The sequence below is a fragment of the Vidua macroura genome, chromosome 16 (genome assembly GCF_024509145.1).
Source record: "Vidua macroura isolate BioBank_ID:100142 chromosome 16, ASM2450914v1, whole genome shotgun sequence".
Lineage (NCBI taxonomy): Eukaryota > Metazoa > Chordata > Aves > Passeriformes > Viduidae > Vidua > Vidua macroura.
In genome coordinates, this window is record NC_071586.1 from 7,690,812 (window position 1) to 7,705,250 (window position 14,439).

At 39.5% G+C, this 14,439-nt stretch overlaps 1 protein-coding gene across 1 annotated transcript; it reads right to left on the reverse strand.

Moving 5' to 3' along the window:
* Positions 1-1,085: 1,085 nt before the first annotated feature.
* On the reverse strand, positions 1,086-5,940 carry TNFRSF17 (TNF receptor superfamily member 17). Its single transcript, XM_053991740.1, has 4 exons — positions 5,833-5,940; positions 4,400-4,466; positions 2,336-2,467; positions 1,086-1,582 (listed from the first exon to the last, which is right to left on the reverse strand). Exons 2-4 carry the CDS (start codon positions 4,407-4,409, stop codon positions 1,326-1,328), a joined length of 399 nt encoding a protein of 132 aa, XP_053847715.1. The 5' UTR covers positions 4,410-4,466; positions 5,833-5,940; the 3' UTR covers positions 1,086-1,325.
* Positions 5,941-14,439: the final 8,499 nt, after the last annotated feature.

The window sequence follows — 14,439 nt, forward strand, 5'->3', positions numbered from 1 at the left end:
CCGCGCCCTCAGCGCTCCCCGGCCCCGGAGCCGCCCGGCCCCGCCCGGGCAGAGGCATCCTGCGGGGCAGGAACGCGACACCGCGAAAGGAAGGGTGAGACAAGTGAGATAAAGTGTCCTCTGCTGCCGCATGTGCCGTGCAGGGTGGAAGCTCGGAAAGGGTCGTTAAATAAAAACAAAAAACAAAGTGATGGTAATAACAAATTTCATCAGTTTCTAGGCGTGTTTGAGAGGTGTTGGCCCTGTGTGGCCAAAACCACACAGAGCACCTAACTCCCAGCTCGCCCCAAACTGTGTGGGCCTCCTAAAGATGCTGCAGCAGGTCATTCGTAGATTTCGTGCAATTAAATATTTCCATTTGTCATTCATGCAGGAACCTGAAGTAGAACGTTAGCTACACATAAAGATGATTATTGTTGTGTTTGCTGGTGTGGTTATTGCTTCTGTTGCGCTGTTTTCCAGGAATAAAACTGTGGCCTAATATTAGGAAAGTAACATTAATGCTTGGAAGGCAAGGTGACAGAAATATATTCCTAATTTTAGGCCACAGAGTAGTCTAGCATGACTAATCACCCATCCTTGCAAATGTAACAAGGGTAAGTAAAAGAAATTAGTAAAAGATAAATAAATCTCAGTCTGAAAACACTTGGCACTGAAAGGAAAGCCTGTACCACCAGGAAGTACATGGTATTGCAGGGATTGCAGTGAAGGCCAGGAGCTGGACTTCAGTGACCCTTGTGGGTCCCTTCTGACTCAGGACATTCTGTGATTCTATGACCTGTGCTCCCCAGCACCACAGCCTCCCTTAGGGTGACCCAGTGAGTGATGCCTTCTGAACCCAGGGGCCTCCATACTCTACAAGGTATCCATCTTTAGAACATTCCTATTTCAGGTGTTGAAATTCTCTTTTCAAGACTGTGGATGTACTGTAGATCTTCATTTTTGCCTCTTGGAACAGTCCTTGTCTACCATCAAGTAATTGTGGGCACAAGATCTAACATAAACATACATATTTGCAAACTTGTTTATTTAATATATATCTGCTGTAAGTAGGTACAATCCCTAAAGGCAGAAAAGGCTGTCCTTGTAAGGACTTTCTGAAACTAAAAATTCCAATAACTAGTTGAATGCCTGAGAATACTGTAGAAATAGTTGACTAATGAAATACTAGAATTAGAAGTAGTATGACAATATTAATGCAAGCACAATGGGAGATCTCTAAGGATGGTGTACTACCGTCTCCACTGACTACAAGTATTAAGGTTTACAGCTGTACTGGAATAACTCATTTATTATTACTCAGTAGAAATACACTTCTCTCCCAGTCATCCAACACCCAGAACATAGTTGTAATAATCAAAAGATTTGGTGGTAACTAGAACAGTAGCTCGTTCTTCAGTAGCTGGTAATGGAAATGAAGTTTCACAGCCAGTCTGAGGTTTTACCAAGCCACAGTCACTGCAAGTGCATTCTTCCACTGAATACATTAATGTTTCACTTGGAAGTTTGTGTCTAATTTCTTCTGTATTCACACTGCTTTCAGTATTAGCCTTGAGAATATTATTCAGCTCCACAGAGGAGTCTGTAAATATACAGAAGTTAATTTAGTACATACATCATGCTATACTAGACAAAGAGCTATTAAAGATCCAGATTTCATTATGGTCCAACTATGTTCTAACCTTGGAAAATTTTAAGGTATAGTGAATGTTTTAAGATGTAGCTACATATGATAATCTTTTGTTCAATGACAATACAACCCTCTAGTTCAGAATAAGTATTGAAATAATTCAACACGTTTTCTAATCAGTTATTATTTATTGTCTGAAAACTCACAAATATAGTATTTGTGAAACAGAAAAAAACCTTTTTTCACCTTCGCAAAATATACCACATATGCTTCTCACAGACTACAATAGTAAATAAAATCATTTAAAGTCTTATAAAATGAAAAGCTAATATTGAATGTGTATCCTCTGCCTGGGAACAATTCCTTTTGCATTCAGTGAGGGTGAAACCATTATGAAGTTTTTTGCTTTTAAGTTTTCATAAATGATTTCTCAAACAGCAGCAAGTAAGCCAGGTATGAATATACAACAACAAAATCCTCACGGGATCCAGAATCAACAAAGAGAAATTGCTGCTTTTGCAGCAAGTCAACCTCTGGATATTTATTCCCTAATAACTATGATAATTTCATGGAGACTATTTGAGGAATACCAAACAATCCAACAAAGACAGTCATGAGAATCTGGGATATATACAATGTTTTTACATGTTAAGAGTAGCTAAAATGTACAATGATCTAAAATTATTTGACGAAGAATTTATTCACCTGTGTTTTCCAGTTTTGCTTTTAGTTGCTTTAGGTGCTTCCATTTAAACAAGACCATTAAGGTAAACAGAGTGAATATTAAAATCAACCCTATGCCCAAACAAATCCAAAGAATTCCACTTGAATCGGTACCTTATGAAATAAAAGAGATGCATTACATTAATCATAAACAATAACTAATGTACAGTAAACATGTCCAACACATCAAACCTGAATGTAAAATACAACAAGAAGATGCCCAGCACAGCCACGGAGTATTGCAGAAATCTACTTACTCTTCTCACAGTAGTTTTCACAGGAGGGCGGTGGTGCACTGGAACACCGGAGGTGACAAGGAGTACAAGAGAGCAGCAAATTATCAAAGTATTCATTTTTGGGGCACTGTGCCATCAGGGGCAGTAATTATGGAACTACAAAGCCACAGAAATTGTAAAAGAGCGAGGATCATGTACAAAAGACTTCTCAGTTCTCAGTTTGAGCAACTCTAAGAACAGCTAGCAGTAATAATGGACTTCCATCACAGCTCCACTACATGGGATCATGTTACAGAAAATGGATTTAACTCTGAGGTCCCCAAGGAATTACTGTTCCTTTTTTGGCGATTCACAATTTTAGAAAAACTGAGCAGCTGCACCAAGATAGTTTTCAATGTAAATTTTGTCTGAAACAGAAAATGGTTATTTATAGAAGGTGTTTCTACAGCAGGTGCTAAATACTACAAACTGCAGAGAAGAAAGGTCTCCAAACAGGACTTCATAATAATTGTTCTTGTCTCTAAAACTGGGGTTTTTTTTCATGGTGATTGCGTCTCAATTCTGAATTAGCCTCTGACTACAGACCATCACAATCAAAGTAGTTTACACAGCTAAGTTGTATCTTGATGTTTTATTCTAATAGAATTTATTTTCAATACAAAATTAGCTAATGGTTTCTAGCAAGTAGCAATAACTGCCTCTATCCAGTATCACTGCCACAGACGGATCAGAATTACAGGCTCTCTATCATATTTAAGTTAATTGCCTTTTTGACTACAGAAATATAAAAGGAAAACATTGTATAAGGAGTTGTAATTTCAAACCACATTACTATGAGACTTATTTTCCCACAAAATACACCACGTGGGAATACACAAACTGTTTTTAGTGGAGCAGTCTAACAGATCTGTAGTCTAATCTCTATCAGATGGAAATGCTTATTGTGGCTTCTGCACTTGTTTCTATGGCCTTGCACAGCTCAAGGCTTTCTATTACAGGCTTTTCTCCCTCTTCAAGATTACTGGATAAATAGGAATTGATGAAATCTGATTTAGGTGTGACAAAAGAAAATAAGGGTAGAGACTGTGGTTTATGCCAAAACTTTCACTAGGAAGTCAGTGCTGGTGCTGAAGTCATAAAACTGGTTCTGCCTTGCTCCATACAATCACAGTCTGGGGGGAGAAACCTCAGTTATGGCTGCAGTATCATCCATGTTTCTGATGAAGCACCATTTGGTACTTTATGCACAGAGTAATTTCAGGTTTTGCTTTTAAGATCCTGTTTAGCCTTTTCAGTCATGGAGAGGACACTCACATTCTCAACAGTGATCGCAAGAAAGCAGATACTCATGAAGGTACTCTTCATGGTATCCACAGGTACAGTAAGTGAATTTCAGGATAGACAAGCTGATCCAATTCTTTAAGCTTTTATCCACTGACTTTGGTGAAATTTCCCAGGCTTTGCTGCACTTCTGGATTACATTTGCAGGGGTGCAACACCTTACATTTGTCTTTGTTGGACTTTGTTATGCAGTCCTGCTCTGCGTGTTGCTGTGATGTATCCTACAACTGATATCTACTTGATATGATATTGGTACTGTTCATAAAAACTGTAAAGGGGCTTCGCAAGAGAAATGTTGATCTAAAAGCAAGGAAAGAATTAACAAAATGTGCCTATGTCTGGAGGTCACTAAAGATGTGGATAGATTACATACAAATAAGCTGATTAAATGTCTTGGTGTTAGTGAAAGGGATAGTCCTGCTCTTCACTCTATGTACTCTGAAATGTGAGGAAGGGCTGGAGGGCTTACCTGACCACATGGCAAGCAGCTTTAATTCATTAATTGAGTCAGTTCATGGAGTTTTATATCCTAGGCCCTGGAAAAAAAGGCCAGAAACAACACGGAAAAAAAAATTATATATAAACAGCTGATCATCTACTGGCAACATGCAACTAAGTCCACCAGAGAAATCCACATTTGGTGAACTAATGCACCAATGTCTTAATTTGAAAAGTCCTGTCAAACTGTAAGTACAGTAGAAATTAATTTATGCCTAATTATGGGAGATTGTATATATAGGATAACAAGATATTGTGGAAGAAATGCTTTCTCTCTCAGTTGGCCAGAAAGTTTTCCTGTATGGCTGGTTACAGTTCAAACATATTTCTTGTAAGACACAAAGTAAATACAAAGTAGTCTCATACTTTCAGTCAAACTCTAGGAAACTTCCCCCCAAGTAAAAAGCACAATACAGCTCATTTCATCAGAGCTCTGGAGAATGATGCTGTCTCTTACAGCAGTAATTTTCCCTCTACAGTTGGACTACTATTTCCCAAAGCTTACAGCCTTTAAGGATAAACTGATTTTTTGACAGCTGTGCCCCAAACCACAAATCATTGATAATGAAGCAATACATTTTTCACACATTGGAAACTGCGGAGCAATGACAGTAAAGGGTCTCTACTGTGTCATTCCTTTAAGCAGCCACTATTCAAGTGCCAGCCTTTTTCCCTTAGCTGTACACAGTGCCAGTGATGTATGCCATGACAAAACACAGGCAACAAATGGTTCAGAAAACAATGAGGAATTATGGTTGTCACAGTCTGCTGCCTTTGTTTTCTGCACATCGTAACATTCAGAAGTTCCTCTCCTCAAGGGCATGAAAGCAAGCATGTAATCAATTGATCTTGATAAGCAATAGATCCCCCTGATAGATCTCACTACACATCTAAAGCACACGTTATTTCAAATCTAGGTCCAGGAGTAAATAAGACATTTTCTAGCTTAACAAGGTTCTTGTGCAACCTTCATTTTTGAGTAATTTTGATAGCAAGGAGCTAATATTAAAAAAAAAAAACCAAACAAACAACCCTTTAAGCTCTTTTTTGGGAGAAGTGTGCTATACCAACTGGTTTTAATATGAGATGCTTTATACCTGAAATGATAAGCTGTTTATAAAGTATAATATTGGATTCAGCCAACAAATGAAACAAAAACCAGAAGCATTAAGAATAAATTCATTAAGTGATATTAAGGATATTGTTACTTAGAAACTGTAGCTATGTTATGTTAATAATTGTTCCATTGCCTTGTATAATATACATTAAATCCTCTAAGCAGAACATCGATTTGTTATATGTAGACTATGCAAACAGAAAAAAAAATGAGATGATAGTATGGAATGATGGTTCTCTTACAGCCATATTTACCTTTAGGGAATAATAAATATATGCCTTACTTACCAGTAAAGTTACATTTCAGCTTTTGTTCAGTTACGGAATTTACAGAGCTTGCACTGGCTTTCCAAACATTTACATGTTGATGCTAATAAATGCTCTCTTCTTTTAATTTGATTTTGCTTCAAAAGGATGGCAGAAATTAGCATAGTTGGATAAAATAAGAAAGGATTTATCAACTACAATAACCATTTAAGCATAAATCACAAAGTATTGCCAGGGAAGTATTTCTGCAATTACCTTACTGTAACTGAAATTCAAAAACTCCCCAAGATATCCTCTAAGAATAATTCAGACAAGTTAAGTTGGCCTGCTGGAGTTGGCATCCTTACAGAGAGCAATGGGAAAAAAAATGCAAGAAATGAAGTATCAACTGCAGAAAGAACAGGAAGAAAAAAGAGAAAAGGAAAACCAATTCTCAGATTTGTTTCTAAAATGTTTCTGTCTGACTCAGGAGAGACACCTGGGGACAATTTATCAAGACTAGTATGAATTATATTTTCTGTTTGTTGTTTAAAAGAATGGTTTTAGCACTGACAGTTCTAGTAGGGTATCAAATTGGTGAACAGGATTTCAAGAAATCAAGTCATTTTTACTGGTGAAGGGGGTACAGGTGAAGGGAACAGAGCCCAGCACAGAGCAGGAGCTGGTGCTTTGGAGTTGTACCCAAACACACACAAACGTTTTAGACCTACAGCCTTCTCCCATGGAAGCAGAACACCTCCAGTTCCATGTCACTCTTATAGAAAACAGGCACACCAAGCACTGAACATCCAGCCAGAGCATTTCCTGCCATGAACCCAAATTTGACTGTTAGTTTTGTTAAACATTTGGAGAAACCAAAGACTTCCAGAAATCCTTGTCAGTTATTTGTGACATGTTAAATTGATATTATGTGACAGAAATCAGTCACCTGGAAAAGGTAAGAAAAATTTTATCTTTCACTATTTAATTTGAAAAAAGCTGTTGTGAGTATCTAAGCAAAAATAATAAAATGAGGACTTGGATGGAAAATCAAAGTAAGTAATATCATCATGTCAATGATTAAAGATTGAAATTCATCTGTCACAGAACAATAACTTGAGATATGTTTACCACACATAACTTAAACAACAAAGTTTTGTTCTGGCACTGCTTCAGAGTTTCTCTGTTGAAGCTTGTGCCAACTTTTTTGCCTGACTGTACTTCAGAAATTCTGCTGGCATAATTACATAGCACTTACCAAGAGAAAGAGGGTTTTCTGCTAGGACTATAACATTCCCTTCACAAACAACATTAGCTGGGCTGACAAAGGAATTCTTCTGGTTGTATAGTTGCTTCTACATTGATGGTTTTGTGCTGGCACAGCTCTTTTTTTCCCACTCACTAAGGCAACTGACCTACACTGTCAAATCTTATACTACAGGCTTGCTCTGATCCTCTCCAATTCTCTAAAGCCATTTACAGAATATATCCCCTTAAAAAGTCTCGTATAAATCACCTCACCTCAACAATCCTAAAAATCTGTAAGACCAATGTGCATACCAAAAAACACCACTTTTTCTTCTCAAAAGTTATTGCACTTCAAGGAAAAGCAGTCTTACAGACAGTCGTCTCCTAAAACAGTGTTAAAGCTTTCTGAAACAGTTACTTTCAGAAATCCATGTTTTGTGAAGTGCATGCTTTAACTGTATGGCTGGGAGGAGATAAGCTCCCAGCTTATCTAAGAATGTTCTAAGAATGGGGCACACACTGCTAGTAAATAAAAGAATGGAGCTATTAAAGGGTTCATCATGTTCATTAACTTTTACAAGCTGCACAGAACAAAGCTGCTCTTAGACAAAATATTGTTTAATGTCATTTGCACACAGAGCAAAAACAAGAACAATGTGGATTTTGCCTGTTTGGTTCAGCACATTTTAATTAGACCACAGCTTTGAAAAGAGTGATGTTGCTGGTGCTACATTGAGTATTTCCAAAATGGATTAAAGAGCAAAACAACAGAAGAGAAAATGTTCCTTTAAAATAGTGATTAAAATAACAATAGTATAAACACAGTCAATTAAATCACAGACAGCTTCTGTATCCCCCACTGTGTTCAAAGCTGACTTAGCTAGGAACCAGCTTATGGAACAGAGGAAGTGCACAGCCCAGGAAAGCAGTCCTAATAGACTCCAAACCCTTGGGGCAAAGAAGATACCTTTTCATTTTTCTGACATTCCACATGTGCCAGAATAGTTATGTAACTACTAAGGACAATGCATAAAAAAGGAATTGTGCAAGCAAGTTTGGATTAAGCCAATGCTTGTTAGAATGCCAGTGACATTTTTAAGTTGGTACAATAGTTTTTGCAGAATGTAAATATAATTTATTTCTTAATGTAAGCACTTACATTTTGTGTTGGAAAAATAATCTCTTACGTGCTACTATTTTAGTGATTTTGCAGGTGGACAAAATAAACTAAAAATCCTCAGTGGTATAATGCCAACAGGAGTATTGGAGTTACAACAAAAATAAATGTGCAGGAACAATTATGAATTATGTGAAGTGTTTGGCATACACTAAAGTCTAACATAAATTTTTGTTCTGGTAATTTTAGCCAAATTCTCTAGCTAATCAGAAGTTTGAGTAATGCACATTCACTTTTTTCAAATTCTCATGAACAGCATCACAGTGTCAATGTGTGCTGTCTCTCAAGACAGGAGGGAAATTGTAATTGATTTAGCCACCACTACTCCAGAATAATTCCCCATGAAAATTGCTGTCTCTGGAATAAGAATACTGGCACAGAATACTTCTAGAGTAATTGAGCCTATTTGGAAACAAGCTCACTATTTCATTCTCACAATTCCATAATGAAGCAATTATTTTCTGCAACAATGTTAACATGTTAACTAGCCATAGAAGAACAGCTTTAAAAATCCCATGAAGCTATTATTCTTCCTTCCTAACAATAATGCCATTCTGCTTTAGTAATTACTGAAACTAAAATCTTAAGGGATCTCTAATGGACAACATGCTCCCTCAACTGGAATTCCAGAGAATTAAGAAGGTGAAAAGGAAGCACATGAAAATCCCACGTGGAACCAGTTTTCTATTTCCCCCCTCCCTTGAGACAGCCAGCATGTAAAACTTTCCATATAAAACTTAAGTGTTACAAACTCTTGTCATATTTATAAAGCAGGAGATGTGGCTGAAGTTATTACGGTATCCAGCAGCGAACTCTGCAGCTCGGAGCTTCTCCACGTCAGGGAGTCCCCGCAGTCAGAAAGGGTGTGAGTGAACAGTGTGTTAATACTCAGCCATTCCTCATGACACTTGTGCTCCAGCCCCTTCCCCAGCTCTGTTCCTTTCGCTGGACATGATCCAACACCTCAATGTCCTTCTTGTCATGAGGGGCCCAGAACTGGACACAGCACTCGAGGTGTGGCCTCAGCAGCGGCGGTGACTGCGCAGGTCCTGCTGGCCATGCTGCTTCTGAGGAAGCAAAAGGTTAATTTTCTAATCAAAATATTGCTAATCTAAAAGAAAGCATAAGAACAGAAAAACAGAGGTCTGGATTGTATTTCACAAGATTTCTTTTCAGCTGCTTCAGTATTTTGATTGACATGATGCCTCCTCCCACCAATCCTACACCTGGCTTTCAGATCTCTGAAACCACACAATCTCTGCCTTTCTTCAAAATAGATTCCCTCCTGTCTCTAACCTTCCTAGTCCTAGCTCAGTCACTGTTTACATCATTTAAGTGATCTCATTCTTCCCTTCCTTGGATGTGCGTTCTTTGTTCAGCACATTCCTTCCACATTAAGCCATCCCTCTGCTCTTCACAACATTTTAACTGTCATAAGGTTTATAAACTGTGCACAGGTTCTTCACAATGTGCACACCTAAATCCCCATCTTTGTTTCTTTTGAGCTTTGATAGCAAGAAACCCACACACACAACAGTTTTGACAGAAAAGCTACTTACCTAAACTACTCTCCCTCTCCTATTTTTCAGTCTGGAGTCTCAGGGTATCAAAGCCAAAGAAGAAATTCTGTCTGAGGAGGCACTGTGCATTCAAAGAGAGGCATCATGAGAAAAGATCCAACAAGAACTCACCTTACTGATCTCTGAGATCTAAACAATACAGAGTAAGTAAGCAATCGATCACACAGCTGAGAACTCTAAGCTTCCAATTAGAGTCACCTGGAAAAAGGGATGGCACTTGCAAAAAAAGACCTTTTGGTCTTTCTTTTTAGAAATACCCAATCAAAGAGAATAAAGGTTGTGTATACACATGACTATTTTTAAAAATAATGAGCTGAACATGTGAGGTATTTGAGAGCTGAGAAGATGGACACAGAAAATTACAAACTGGCATTCTGGTGTAGCAATCCATGTATTTCTTGTGCTATCTAAAGGAAAACCAATTAACTTTATGCCCTTTTAGCAGCCTGCAGTATTTGTTTAATTGTTCCAAAAGGAGTCATCAAAAAAGGCTTCAACTAAATTAAAGAATAGAAGAATCCAGCTCCAAAGTACTCATTGCCAACCCACAATCAAATGTGAGACAAATTCTAAATTCCTTTGCAGATGTGGAGTAATTCTATGATTGGACTGTGAAATGGAGCTTATGCTCTGGTACTACATTTGGAAAACCAAAGAAGACTTTTATTTTAAATTCTTCCAATGAAATAGCTTCAAATACATTTCTGTGATGGAATTCATGGACTGCAGTTCTGCCAATGCCCAGCACAGGGAGAGGAACAGGCCAGAAAGAGCATTTGTTAAATAGCAGTGTTGGAACAACAAATCAGAAAAAAGATGTTTCCAGGGCAAGACATCTTAGTTTGCATTAGACATGGTCTTGTGTAAATATAAAAGCCTCTTTATTCACTTACACTTCCACGAGCACCAGTAAAGCTTAGGAGAGGCTTGGTTCTTAATGAATCCATCATGCTGAAACTTAGTTGTGTTTTCTATTCTCTAGTTCTCAGCTACATCTCCACAGACTACCTGGAAAGAGAATTTACCAGGGTTTAAGAATATTAATTTATAAATTCCTGGCACCTAGTCAAACTTCTAATAACTTACCTCCTGTCTTTTCTTTCTCCTAACTAAATAACTTGTTCCTTTGGCCTTGTTTTGAAAGGCTCTTTCTGACTTCAAAGCAATTATAAATATCACGCTACTCATTTAGGTGCATAACTACTGTACATATTTGAATACCTTTAAAGATCAGGGTATGGCTCACACTGCGTCATTCCAATCCCAGCTTGCTGCCACACCAGAAAGGGAAGTTGTATTCCTTTCCTGCTCCTCCCAGTCTCAGCCAAAATGTTTCTTCCCATGTTGCAGTAGCTCAGGAAGTTACTTGATGTCAAGGTAAACTGAGCCAATTCAGCCATAACTCAGTGCCCTAAAACAACTCTCTTTCCATTTTAAGGCTGTTGGTAGTTTATGGAATTTTAAAAACTTACCCGTTGGTAGTGAGCAAGTAACTTCTTGAAGCTGTTAACCTGTTTGGAGCCTTCTAGTGAAATCCATCTTTTTCTTCTGCTTCAGTTCACATGGCTAAAGCATTGGTATTTCATAGGTGTCCCTGCCAGGCTGCAAAGTGCTTGTGGGAGCTTGGGTGGAAGTTACTACCGAAGTACAGACCACTGTTTCTAATACCATATGAACAGAGCCCTCCATTTCACTGCTAAAGGACTGACTCACCACAGATTGCAAATTAGTGGTGAAGCTGCCTTGGGATAATTTATTGTATTAATAACTTGCTCTCACCAAAAAATAAGTCCTGTTCCCCATTCTTACTTTATACCAGCCCTGGCATTTGTCAAAAGCCTCTTATTTGATTCATCCGAGTAGCCCAGGAGGAAAAAGAAAGTGGATTGTTCTGTCACTAAATTTAATGAGCTGGACAGACTCAGCACAGGGTCTAAGAGCTCAGAGGCAGCACAAGGATGTTAGAACTACAGTTGTGGGGGGGGACAATTTCTTTGCCCGTCAGTCGTCATATATTAACCCTAAGCTGGGCCAGACTCCTCTTTTCTAAGCAGTCTTGATCACTTAAGTAATTCATGATATGAGAATGGATTTATATGGGTGGTTCTCAATAAGAAAAGAATTTTAGCATTTATTAAATGAAGAGCTGGTATATTTATTCTAAACATTTTGATGCAGAAGAGATTTAAACAAAAAAAGCTTTTATAATGCTTTAAAACCTCAAGCAAACAGGACCATTTACACTCCAGTGGATATTTTGCCAGTAAAATTATCATAATTCCACTTTTGTTTTGAGTACCAGCTGTTCCAAAGTGGAAAAACAAACTACTAGCCCTGTTAAAAACTTAATGTTTGAGTTTACACAATTCCTATGTGTGACAGCCTGCAAAACAGGTTTGTACACTCTGAAGGACATCTGGCATCTTTTGAAATTCTGTGGACTAATTGTTTGTATCCTAGCAAGTACCTAGGGAATAAGTACCTGTCAAGGAAGGAAGAAAGGTTGTGAAACACAACTAATTATTTTCCCCTGAAATCAGTGGTAATATGCACTTCTGCACCTCTGATCAAACACATATTTGGCCCTACTCCCTCTACAGAAACAGAAAAAAAATTATCACAACTCACTGCTTTAGGAGCCATTGGAAAGAAGGTCCATTTCAAAAACCTTCAGGAAGTTTTTTTAAGGAATGTCAAAATGCGTGCAAGAATTGCTGTCTCTGTGTTCCTTGTGCTGATCATCTTAAAGTACATCCCAACTGCTCGGAAAAGGAAGCACCTGCCCCCAGTTAAGGCTTTCCTGACCTGTAGGCTGTGTCAGGGCTCAAACAAAACACAAGCTTGCAGTACAGCATTGCACTCATTATAAACCTGAGCTGTCCTGTGCTCACAGTGACAGTAAAAAGTGTTCAGTAACAGTCACTCTGTCAGCAGAATGCATGCTGCTTGCTCTCCACTGGAGTTTTACCTATTATTCAACACTAGTAACCTCTGAGTGCTGAAATGGTGCTACCTTGTTTCCATACTATATGACATGTATCAGACACCTTTAATAAATCTCACAAGCAGAGGTTAGAACTAAAAGAAAGCAAACCCAGACAATGCACTGCATGCTACTTTTCCTTTTGTTAAAGAGAAAAGTGATTGCCATGCACAGCTGGGACTTGCAGCTTGACAAAATTCTAAATATTACAACATTGCACAGGTGAGACTCTTCCTTAATTATACTCGATTTGAAAAATAGAGTATATTTTTAACTCTGTGCCAGAGAATAGGGTTAGGGTTAACCTCTTGGTGGTGCTTGAAGGAAAGGCTTCCACTTAGGCAGAGGTTTTTAGTCTCTCATTGTAAGTGATACTTTTTCTTCAACTTTCTATGTTGTTAGTGGGGCTTTGGTTTTGTTGGCTTTTTTTTTTTTTTTTTTTTTTTGGCTTTTGTAAGTGCTACCCTGTACACTAACGTTTTCCCTGGTTATGATCTGTTGGAAGCTCATATTTCCATTAATATCTGTAGAAGTTTTTGTTTGTCCGTGGCCCACATGTTGCTGCTGGTGTGCAGCCAGAAGCCCTCTGGTTCTCGTGTCAGGATTTACACAAACGCCCCTTCAGGAAAGCTTTTGTTCTCCAACCAAAACTGCCCTGGACTCTGCTCCAAACGGAGACCTTTCATTTTTAGTTCTAAGACTACCTGCTTTCAAAACAACTCTGTAATCTGTCCTACAGTGTTCTAATATGAACAATGCTGCAGATTACTCAGTCCTCCCATGTCAGCACTCCAAGAAACTCCCAGGTATTTGCTTTGTGTATTATAACCACACTGTACCTTATGAGACAAAATGCTGCCACAGCCTCGTGCAGCCCTGTAACCAAAATCTACTCGTTTCCCCTCTGTTCTGTGCTGTTTCCTCCAAATATACTTAGCTTCAAGCGATGTTTTTTGGGTTTGCTTGTTGAGATTTTGTTATAAAAACTTCTAAAAGTCATACCAGTGGAGGGAGGGCCTGAGTATTTGGAAAGTCCTACTGACTCTGGCTTAACTGGATGGGTTTTTTACATGGTAACAACCAAGTCAAAGTGTCCTACAGAATGACCAAAATTGGAACTTTCCATGCATCCTGTCCACTTTTGGCTGGACAGGTACGGCAGCGTTCCCTCTTGCATCCCGTGCGAGGGCGTGTGCCCCCACGGCTTCCCCGGGAGCTCTGCTGCCGCCTCTGCTCTGCAGGACGGCTTCGGAGTGAAGCGCTGGGAGCTGCCCCGGCGGTTCCCGTCCCGCCTCTGTCCTGTCCCTGTGCGCCTCAGCTCTCCAGGACGGGTTCGGTGTGATTCTGCAGCGCTGGGAGCTGCCCCGGGCGGTTCCCGTCCCGCCTGAGGCGTTCGCGCCAACTCCGCCTTCCGCATCCCCCTGGAAAAGGGGGCGGGCGGGGCCCGGGCCGAGGCCGGGGCCGGCAGGGACGCACGGCGCGCGCGGGGGCCGCCGGGAGTTGCAGTTCATGAGCGCTCAAGGAACGCAGGCAACTCCATTTCCCGTCTGTCCTCGGGAGGCGGGGCGCGGGTGCGCGCGCGCGGTATGACGGGTATTGTAGTTCTTACGTCGCGCCTCGGACGTGCGGCAGGAGGAGGGCCGGAGGCGATAAAAACTACT